Below are 10,323 nucleotides of genomic sequence, written 5' to 3'. Positions count from 1 at the left end.
GCTGACCTGCCCAGGACCCAGACTCCTCTGGGCTGGCTGCTGCACAGGGCACAGGAACCAGCGCTCAGAGCAGCCGGCGCCCCCGGCCACCCAGCCTGCCCCCCGAGACGGCAGAGCGCCATTGCCGGGTCAGGGCTGCCTGCGACCCCCTGGGCAGAGGCTGGGGGCCCAGGTCAGCCACAGGCCCAGACAGGAAGTGCCCGGGCCTCGTGTGGGGGTGGGGGTGGGGCCCGAGCTGGGACCGGGCCTCCCCTCCACCGGGCGGGGCTCAGCCCGGATGCAGCGTCTCAGCGGCCCACAAGCACGCACACGTATGTGCATGCCTGCGTGGCACACATGAGCGCAGCACGAGGTTCACACGTGTATACCCGTGAGCGTGTGTACACACAGGCATGCCCCTGCTACCCCTCCCGAGGCTGTCCTGAGGCACAGCTCCCTCCATGTTCATCTGAGTAGCGTGGGAAGGGTCACGTGTCCACGCCAGGCCACTCCCCTGAGGTCAGAGTTCAGGCACGGGGTTCAGGCGGTGACCTCGGGTGCCCCGGGGGTGCCCAAGTGAGGACGCATACAGCCGCACCCCTGCTCCAGCAAGAGCGCCCCATGCAGCCCCCTGTGCCAGCTCAGGGCTGGGGGAGGACAGCGGTGCAGGGGCCTCGGAAGGGCCCAGTGGGGGCCGAGCAGGGGCGGACACTGTGCAGGTTCCTGGGGGTCCCGGGCAGGGCTGCGGTCGGCACACCGGTGGGGGGAGCTGGGCCTCAGCTGCCGTGAACCCGAGCTTGCGTGCGTGTGTGAGCCGCGGAGCAGACCTCACAGGAAGCGCCGGAGCACCGACGTCTTCCCCCAGCCACGCCCCCTGGGAACCCGTTCGCTCTTTGGGCATCTGAGGGGGGCAGAGGGCAGGGGCCTGGCCCCCAGCAGGCCCAGCTGCGGACCCGGACCCCTGCGCCACCTGCTGGGGTTCACCGAGGGGGCTTCTCAGGGCTGGGGCAGAGCAAGCGACCACGGCTGCCCAGGTGGCGCAGGGGTCCTGCTGGCGTCTGCGCCGCAGGTGGAGAGCAAGGCTGGGCAAGGGCGGGGTGGGCCTCCCTCTGGGGTCACCGTCCATGGTGGACCCCACCTTGGGGGCTCTCAGGACCCTGGGCTCCCTGGGGCATCTGTCCCTCCATCACTGGGTTAGGAGGTGGCACTGCCGGCACACGGGGGTGGGGGAAGGCCCTGGGGGGAGGGTGGTTCAGGTATCTGGACGGAGTCGAGGAGGGAGAGAAGAGCAGCTATAAATGGCCCAGGAACAGGTGAGCCAGGAAGGCCGGTTCCTGTGCTCCCCGGCAGCCTGGTGCCAGTGCCGGTCTCTCAGACCTTACCTTTCTCGTCCATACAACGGGGAAGCCGCTGCCCTCTACTCGGCCTGGCAGGCTCTGTGACACACACACACACACACACACACACACACACACACACACACACACACACACCGGCTTCCTCCCAGACACACGGCCCCACCTGCCGGCCCTGGCACACAGATGGCAGCAGCACGGGGTGGCCGTGGGGGCGTCGGCTCACAGACTGCCCTGCCTGGCCCCCAGTATCACAAAACGACCACACCAGAGGGGCCTGGCCAGCCACGTGGAGCTGCAGGGGGAGGAAGGTGGCCGGCTGCGTGCCCGGGACTCCCCTTTGAGAAACTTCCCACAGCCACGGCCCAGGGTCCCCACCGTGGAGCTGAGATCCCTGGGGGGCAGCCCTGGGGGCCCTCACCGGCCAGACAGGGCCACTCTCCCCCGGCTTCTGGCCAGCTCCAAGGTCTGCGCCCGTCGGTGCCGGGGTGCGGGTTGGCGGAGGAGGCGGGGGTAAAAGGCCAGGGAGGCCGCCCGGAATCTGGGGTTCCCGACTCCGGCCCCCAACTGCGCCTTTCAATCCTCAGCGAGTGGGCGGCCCCGCCCGAGGGGTCACTGCGTGACTGCGGCGCGCGTGCCAGCGAAGTCCGGTGGGGAGGACACCCGCGGCCACGCGCCCCCGCCCGCCCGCGCACCTGTCCTGGGCGTGGCGCCCGCGGCTCCGCCCCGCGCGCGCCGGGTGCTGGTTGGCGGAGGCCGCGCGCTATGCTAATGAGCCTGACCCTGCCCGCACCTGCCCGGCCGGCGCTGCCCGAGGGCGCCGGGGGCCTCGCAGTCGGGACCCGCGCCCAGGAGGGGACCATGCCGCGCTCCTTCCTGGTGAGAACGCACTCGGGCCACAGGGTCCCCAACTACGGGCAGCTGGAGATGCAGAGAGGTAGGGGCTGCCCGGCGTCCCGGGCCCCGGCCCAGAGCTGACCCTGCGGGGCCGGCAGGGGGTCCTAGGTGGGCGGAGAAGGCGCTGGCTCGCTAGCTCCAGGGAGCCCGACCCAGCCTCGGGGTCGGAGGGAGGGGAGTGACCCTGGACTGGCTCTCTGCCTCAGGGGGCTTAGCCCTGCGCGGGAGGGGGGGCTGAGAAGTTGCCAGTCCCCAGGGATTTGCTGCCCACCCCCACCGTGACTGCCCAGTTGAGGGGGTCCGCTGGTCGTGGGCCCCAGCCACAGGTATGGGAGTGGTCCCCCAGAGCGGTGGTGCAGAAGGAAGGGTGAGGGGCTACCGCTGGGCAGAGCCCCACACACGCACCGCCAAACATCGTGGCTGGGAGTGGAGAGCACAGGGACCCCAGAGCAGGGCCTGGGCTGGCTCTGAGCAAAGGCCTGGCTCGTCCTGCGTCCGTGGGGCCTCCGGGCCTCCCTCTCCCGCCTCCCCGGCCCTGGAAGCCCGCTGGCTGCAGTGGGGAGACCCCACCCAGCAACATCGGTGCACAGGCACCCTGCCCCGCAGAGGGAAGCCCGCCCACCCCCTGTCAGTGCTGCCCCCACCTGGCTCCGCAGCTGCCTGGGATGCAGACCCCCCCGGCCAGCAGCCCTTGGTGCCTCTGGAAGGGGGAAGGAGAGCCCAGCCCACGACCCTCACTCCCACCCGAGCCAACCCCACCTGGATCAGCGTGGTGCCCAAAGCTGCCACAAGGTGGCGCCGTGGAGGCCGTGCCTTTCAAATGTGCGTTTCGAAATCAATTTTGGGTAAGATAAAGCAGAGCCCAAAGCAGGAGAGGGTGCTCAGGCCGCAGGGCGCTGGGGATTCGTCCACACAGGTGTGTGGCCACACAGACTCACACGGCCACAGCCCCACCGCTGAGTCCCTCCAGCGCGCCCCCCTCGCCCTGGCATGGGTGGGCGGCTGCGGGCAGAGTCCTGCTCCCTCCTGTCTCCCTCTTCCAAAACCAGGATGGCCCCGCCCCTGGCCTGCCCCGGGGCGGCTCCTGTCGCAGGCAGGGTCTCCTCCAGACCAAGGTCCAGGTCCTGCTGGGTTTCACAGATGCACTTGACACAAGGTGACCTCCCCGGGAGAGGCTGGCTGGGGGCGGGAGCAGGGGCACCCACTCCTCTGCCCAGGCCTTGTTCTTACCCCTACTGGGAGCACAGAAACCTGATGTGCCGAGTTTAAAAAAAGTAATTAGTTTGAAAGGCAGGATGATGGAGGAGAGTGAGCTGCCATCTGCTGGTTCACTCCCCAAATGCCCCCAGCAGCTGGAGCTGGGCCAGGCTGGAGCCAGGAACTCCGTCCGGTTCCCCACGTGGGTGGCAGGGGCCCAGCTGCACCGGCAGGGACCTGCATTAGAAGTGGAAGAGCTGGGGCCGGCGCCGTGGCTCACTGGGCTAATCCTCCACCTGCGGCGCCGGCACCCCGGGTTCTAGTCCCGCTCGGGGCACTGGATTCTGTCCCGGTTGCCCCTCTTCCAGGCCAGCTCTCTGCTGTGGCCTGGGAGTGCAGTGGAGGATGGCCCAAGTGCTTGGGCCCTGCACCCCATGGGAGACCAGGAGAAGCACCCGGCTCCTGGCTTTGGATCGGCACAGCGCCAGCGCCAGCCGTAGTGGCCGTTTTGGGGGTGAACCAATGGAAGGAAGACCTCTCTCTGTGTCTCTCTCTTTCTCTCTGTCTCTCTCTCTCTGTTTAAAAAATTAAAAAAAAAAGTTAAAGAAGTGGAGGAGCTGGGTCCCAAACCGGCCCTCGCGTGGACACACGGTGTGGGAGGCAGCCCAGCCGGCTGTGCCCCAGCGCCCACCTATTTGGTGTGGACTTTATGCTGGGGGGGAGGGGAGGGGAGCAGGGCTGGAGCGTGGGACCCCCTGCCCCATCCTCGCCAACACTCGCCGGCGGCGCTTCCTCCCGGTGGGCGTGCCGAGGCGTTGGCCAAGGCTGATGAGGAGTGAGGATGAGTGAGTGGGGCGTCTGCGGGAAAGGACCACGCACGTCCCTGCCCGCGACTCGGCCGTCGCCCTTGCCTCTGGCTGTGGAGGGGCGGGCGGTCGAGGTCCAGGTCAGCCTCGGCCTGGGGCAGCCCTGCGCGGCGGGGGGCGGGGCTGAGACTCGCGGCAGCACACGTGAAGAGGAGACGTAACTCTTCCTGCAAACCAGCTTGCTTCCTGGGGTTCCCGCCGTGGCCTGCACCAGGACCACAGGCGCGTGCCGGAGGGGAGGGTCCGCCCGGGGCTGCGGGAGGGGAGCCGGGGCCCCAGCCCCACCGCAGCGGAGCCGGCGGCCACGGCAGCGTGCCCAGGAGACGCTACGGGGTGACAGGGCGGTGACTGCAGGCTCATTAGTTACAGGGGCGAGTGTTACGGGTGGCGCCTGCCTGCCAAGTGCTCTGACCCCAGGTGCGTGGGGGCCCAGGAGCGCTGCCCCAGGAGGGCCGTGTCACGTGACCGAACTGGGGCACCCCGGGACGTGGACCCTGCGTCCCACGGCTCCCGGGAGCACCCTGCAGGAGGATGGGGTCGGACAGGCCGCAGGGGCCCGGCCCGTCATCACCCTGTGCCCTCTCTCCCCTTCACCTTCCAGAAGCCAGCGGCGCCTGCTCAGCCTGTGGGGGGCTGGTGGAGTCGCCCCTCCCGCCCGCCGAGGACGCCCCTCGCACGCCTGCTGACTCTCCTGTGCCCTGGCCCTGCACCGCTGCCCTGGCCTGCCTCGCCCTGCCCCGCGGGCTGCACCACCACGGAGCTCCGGAGGCCTCCGGGCCAGACTCGCTGGAGACCGGCAGGGTGGACCCTCGGCCCAGCCGGGCCCCCGGTGTGCCCCTCAAAGACAGCCTGAACCACCTCAACCTGCCCCCTGCGCTGGCGCTGCCCACGCGCTGGCCCCCGATCCTGGGCCCCGGCGGGGACGGGGCTCCTGGCAGACGGCTCGGGGCGGACGGGGTGGCCCGCGCCCCCGGGGCCCTGGAGTGTGTCCACTGCCGCAGGCCCTACCACACGCTGGCCGGGCTGGCCAGGCACCAGCAGCTGCACTGCCCCCTGCAGGCCGGACGCACCTTCACCTGCAGGTTCTGCGGCAAGCCCTACGGCAGCCTGGGCGCGCTCAAGATGCACCTGCGCACGCACACGCTGCCATGCGCCTGCGCAGTGTGCGGCAAGGCCTTCTCCCGGCCCTGGCTGCTGCAGGGCCACCTCCGCACCCACACGGGTAGGGCCCGCGGGCAGGGGCCGGGCGGGGGGCCCTGGGGGCTGCGCACCCTTTGAAGCCCCAGGGGAGGACGCCGCCTGCCCCTCCCGGCTCCTGAGGCTCGCCCGGGGCTTGCCCCCACCCCGGGGCGGCTGTGTTCATCAGGACCCCCGTGTGAGGCGTGTGGGGTCAGGGCTCTGCTCACGGCCCCGTCCTCGTGGTGCCGGCAGAGGAGGCACAGCCGCAGGCGCTGGGCCACGGGCATCGCTGGGGTGGGGGGCAGGCCCGGAGCGCTGTGTGCCCTCTGAGGTCTCACGGCCGCGATCCCGGGGGCGGTGTGGCCCTGGCCAAAGGCAGGGCCTCTGGGTTTGGGAACGCCGGAGCAGCCTGCCCAGGCTGGGGGTGGCAGGTGGGGCAGACGAAGGGGCAGGGTAATGGCACGGCTAACACGGTGGGCTGCATGGCGACCCTGCCCGCCGCCCTCCGGAGGGTGGGGCTGGGGGCAGCTATGCCTCTGGCGAGGACCCCATGGTTCCTGCCTCTCGGCCCCAGTGGCCGGGAAGAGCTGCCGGGGTCCCGAGCCGAGGGCCCCAGGACGGCTGTGGCTGCGGGCGGAGCGTGGGCGAGGGGGTGCCGCACCACTCCAGCTGCCCGCCTTCCTCCCAGGTGAGAAGCCCTACGCCTGCTCTCAGTGTAGCAGGGCCTTCGCCGACCGCTCCAACCTGCGCGCCCACCTGCAGACACACTCGGACACCAAGAGGTACCGCTGCCGCGGCTGCGCCAAGGCCTTCTCCCGCATGTCCCTCCTGACCCGGCACGAGGAGGCCGGCTGCCGCGCCGGGCCCTGAGCCGCACAGGTAGGAGGGGCGGGGCCTGACGCCGCCAGCCCCAGCCCAGGGGCACGACCCCTGAGCCCCGCGGAGACCCTGTCTCCCACCGGCCCGCCCAGGGCTCAGCCACGGGACACGGGACACGGTCCCAGCACCTCCTGCCGGGGCACTGGCACGCGGGGCTGCCCCAGTCAGCCAGGCACCTGGAAAACAGGTCCCCGCGGGACACAGCGACGGCCACCTGCACGGCCTGTGCACACGCATGTCCTCCCTCCTCCCCGGACTGCTCCTGGCTGGGGCAGGGCCAGCAGCGGGTTTGGGCCTCGGGGTCCCACGAGCTCCCAGGAAACACGGTGGGTGATAAAGCCCCCGCCCAGTCCCCGGGTCTGTGGAGCAGTGAACTCCGAGAATTCTCCAACTCAGGGTGACTCGAGCAGGCTGGGCTGCAGCGAGGAGACGGGGCCAGAGCGCCACGGATGCAGCCACCGGGAAGAGCCGGGGGTGGGGGCGTGTGGCCAGGGCAGGCGGCTCAGTCCCCGGCGTGAGGGGCCATGGAAGGAGGGCTCTGCCCGTGACCTGGCCATTTAGCCACGTGCCCAGCCTCTGTGCATGGGAGCCACCTGTAGCTTTTCTTCCTACAAGCCATGGGCGTCTAAACGGGATTAAGCGTCCCTGACCTTGGCCTGCCCTGTCCCAGGCCTCGGTGTCCCCACCGACCCAGCGCCCTGCCCTCACTGCCCAGCTCCGGGGCCTCTCCAGGCAGCCAGCAGCCGGCTGGGCCTCCCACTCCCAGGAAGTCACAGGCCTTGGGCTCGACCCGGAGGGTGACATCCAGGATGGCGAGGGGCTGAGCCCTGTAGCCCTGGCCAAGGAGGGTGGTGGTGGCAGGTTCCCCAAAGGGACACCTGCTCCTCTCTCCAGAGGGCTGGCTGCCGGCTGCCGTCCGCAGCTCCACCTTGGCCCTGGCCCAGGGTTCCCCGCCCTCGCCTGCGCCCCTTGGGGCCCACGCAGTCCCAGGACGCTGGGGAGAGTTCCCTGGGGCCACACAGTGCCTGGCTCCCCGGGCAGGCTCGGCCTAGGGTGCTCTTAATTAAACAGCTCGCCCCTCAGGGGCTCAAAAGGGAGACCCCTCCCCAGGGAGGCATGGCCAGGCTGTGCCCCTCTCCTACCTGGGAGGCCACAGCCCAGAAGCCCTCCCCTGCCAGTCACCCTGGGCGAGGGCCACCTGCAAGGACCTCTGTCCAAGTGAGGCTACCTTCTGAGGTTCTGGAGGCTGGGGTCGGGGGCACCAGTCACCCCAGCGGCCGCCGAGAACAAGAGGTCTGCCCGGCACTGCCTGCCAGGCCTGGACTGGCCGCAGGGCAGCGGGTGTGGCTGGTGGGTCACCGGGAGCCGCCTCTCCCACCGTCCTGCTCCCCTGGTCGGGTCACAGGTGGGGAGGGGTCGGCACCTGGGCCCAGCCCCCACGGCTCACTGTTCCCCTGCAGGTTCCCGCCGGGCCTGGGGCTCCTGCCAGCGGCTTTGGCTTGTGATTTCTGACAGCATCAGGTGCCTTCGGAAGCTGCATTGTAAATTGCGTTCTATTCCTGGATGCCGGCGCTAAATGGGGCAGCTGCACCTGTCGGGCGTGGGGAAGGGAGTCTCACAGGCCTGAAATAACACGGAATGTTTTCCTCGTGTAGCAGCCCATGGAAAATGCTCTGACACTCAGATCCGGGCCGGCCGAGGGCAGGGCCGCGGGGGCAGAGGAAGGCGCGGGCACCTGCGGGGCGCTGCCGGCCGCCGTCCACCCCTCCTCCACTGTGCCGCCCCTCGCCGGGCAAACCAACCAGGTGCTCACAAGTCTGGGGGTCCTGGAGCCTTCTCCAGTCCCAACAGAGGGCGTGGGGAGTTGCCCTGGGGACTAGCTGGTGCCCCTCCCTGGAGAAGGCCCTCCAGGCCCACTGTGCAGGCAGCCTAGGGGGCAGACGAGGGCCCATGGGAGCCAGACGCAGGTGCACCAGCCACGCCCCGGCCGTGTCTAGGGATGGGTGAGGATTCTGGGCTAGAGGAAGACCGGAGCGCTGCTGGAGGGAGACGCCCCCTCTTACAGTGGGAAGCCCCCCGAGGCCCACCCCAGGAGGGCGCCCTGCAGGCTGTGGCAGGGCGTGGCCCTGAGCACCCCCAGGAGCCCCCCAGAGTCCCCCGGCTCATGGGAAAAGCAGTGAGGTCACAGCTGGGCCCCCTGGGAACAGGTGCGCCGGGCAGCATGGCTCCAGCACGGCTTCGGTGACCCGCCCCCCCCCCCGGCTGAGAGCAGTGCCCCCCCTGAAGGCCCGTGGCGCAAAGCTGATGGCCTTGGCTTCCAGGGGCCCGGGGAGTCTATAAATACCAGTTTGGCCCAGAATATTCTGGGGGGTTCTCTGGGTGTTTGAAAATAGCCCACTTGTTACTATGAATAGCCGGAGGGCAGGCCGTGTGCCTAAGTATGGCAGCCTGGCCAGCCCTGGAGTTTCCAGGCCCGTGAGGCCTGCTCCGGCCTCGCCCACCCTTGCCAGCGCCACGGGCGCGGGGCTCTGCTCCCGCCTGCTCGCTGCATCGCGGGGCCTCGAGTCGGAGTCCTGGGAACACCAAGCACACACGGGCGCCCTGGGGACACCCGCCTGCCACTCAGCGCAGACCTGCATCGGAACCCCCCTCGGCGTCTGCCTGCACCCACGCAGACTTCCCGTGGCTCCCCAGAGCTGAGATGGCGCGAGGGCAGCACAGAGGCGCGGGAATGTCCCCCGGGGCTGGCACAGCCCCCGCCTCCTCGGCCGGCCCGGGGCCAGGGCTCCCTCGTTCACCACTCCTGACAGAGGAGGCAGGCATCTGCCAGCGCGGCCCACGGCCCCGGGCTCCTGCCTGCGCTTCCTAACCGTGGAGGCTCGGCTCCCCCACGCATGCGGGGGACCTGGGGGGGGAGGTTAGGGAGTGAGCCGGTAGATGAGAGACAAACCATCAAGACAAATCATGCAGAAGACACGTGCCGGGCCCTCCCAGTGTCTGCAGCACCTGCGGGAGTCACTTCCCGGGCCCCAGGCGCTCTCCCGGCTGGACCACGGGGAACCCGGCCCTAGGCCCAGGCCCACCAGGGACAGGCGCCCTCCTCACCCTTCTCCCCGATTCCACGGCGGCCGGCTCCCTCATGTCCAGCCTAGGCCCCCGGACCCCACCCGGCCACGGCCACGTCCTGGAGACGAACCCTCAGCTCAGGAATCACAAACCTCGGAGTGGAGCCCCTCCCGCTGTACCCCCCCAGAAGCAGCCAGTGGCCAGGTCCCCCCCCCAGCACAGCTGGGATCCAGGACGGGTGGGCCGCTGCCCCCGCACTGCTTCCTAGAGGGGAGGGAGGACCTGTAGAGGGACCAGGACCAGACCCGCCCAAGGCCAAGCCTGCGCTGGCCTCGGGGAACAGTCGGGGCCAGCGATGCCACAGTGGTGCCAGCGCCCCTGCCGCGTGGTGACAGCCATGCCGCCTCCCTCACCCCCCCCCCCTTTCCCCAGGCCCACCTTGTGCTGTGAGTGACGGGGACAGCCTTGGAGCACAGAACGACAGCCTGTGGCCAGGTCCCTCCCTCTGAGCCCTGCGGCTGCGGTAAACCTCATGCCTGATACCGTGGGACACAGCCCTGCCTGGCCTGCGGAGCCACGCCCTGACGCAGGAGGGACTCGCTGAGCCCAGAACCACCCGGCAAGCAGGGTCCCGCTTCCCTCCCTGCGGGGCCCTCGCCGACCTCGCACCTTCTGCCCCCGTCCGCTCCTGGAAGCCACTGGTCCAGTACAGCCAGATGGCCCAGTACAGGCCCTGAGCTCACCCCACAGAGGACCCGGGGCCGCTGCAGACTCCAGACCTTTGAGAAGCAAAGCCAGAGGCGGGGGCTCCCACCTGCTGGTTCACAGCCTAAAAGCCTGCCACGCTCAGGGCTGGCTACAGCTGAAGCTGGGAGCCGGAACCTCAACCCCGGCCTCTCACGCGG

At 69.9% G+C, this 10,323-nt stretch overlaps 1 protein-coding gene across 2 annotated transcripts; it reads left to right on the top strand.

Moving 5' to 3' along the window:
- The first annotated feature begins 2,112 nt into the window (after nucleotides 1-2,112).
- Nucleotides 2,113-10,027, top strand: SNAI3 (snail family transcriptional repressor 3). Of its 2 annotated transcripts, none has more exons than XM_051840233.3 (4): nucleotides 2,113-2,271; nucleotides 4,896-5,516; nucleotides 6,162-6,352; nucleotides 9,851-10,027. In XM_051840233.3, the coding sequence occupies exons 1-3, from the start codon at nucleotides 2,196-2,198 to the stop codon at nucleotides 6,341-6,343; spliced, it is 879 nt and encodes a 292-aa protein (XP_051696193.1). In that variant the 5' UTR covers nucleotides 2,113-2,195; the 3' UTR covers nucleotides 6,344-6,352; nucleotides 9,851-10,027. The 2 variants fall into 2 exon arrangements, with proteins under 2 accessions (XP_051696193.1, XP_002724489.3); XM_002724443.6 differs by lacking the exon at nucleotides 9,851-10,027 and adding an exon at nucleotides 7,813-8,009.
- Nucleotides 10,028-10,323: the final 296 nt, after the last annotated feature.

Source organism: Oryctolagus cuniculus, chromosome 18 (genome assembly GCF_051225735.1).
Source record: "Oryctolagus cuniculus isolate XC-2025 breed Fujian yellow rabbit chromosome 18, ASM5122573v1, whole genome shotgun sequence".
In the NCBI taxonomy this organism is placed as follows: Eukaryota; Metazoa; Chordata; class Mammalia; order Lagomorpha; family Leporidae; genus Oryctolagus; species Oryctolagus cuniculus.
The sequence above is the reverse complement of the archived record's forward strand: the minus strand, read 5'-3'. Positions and strand labels throughout refer to the sequence as shown.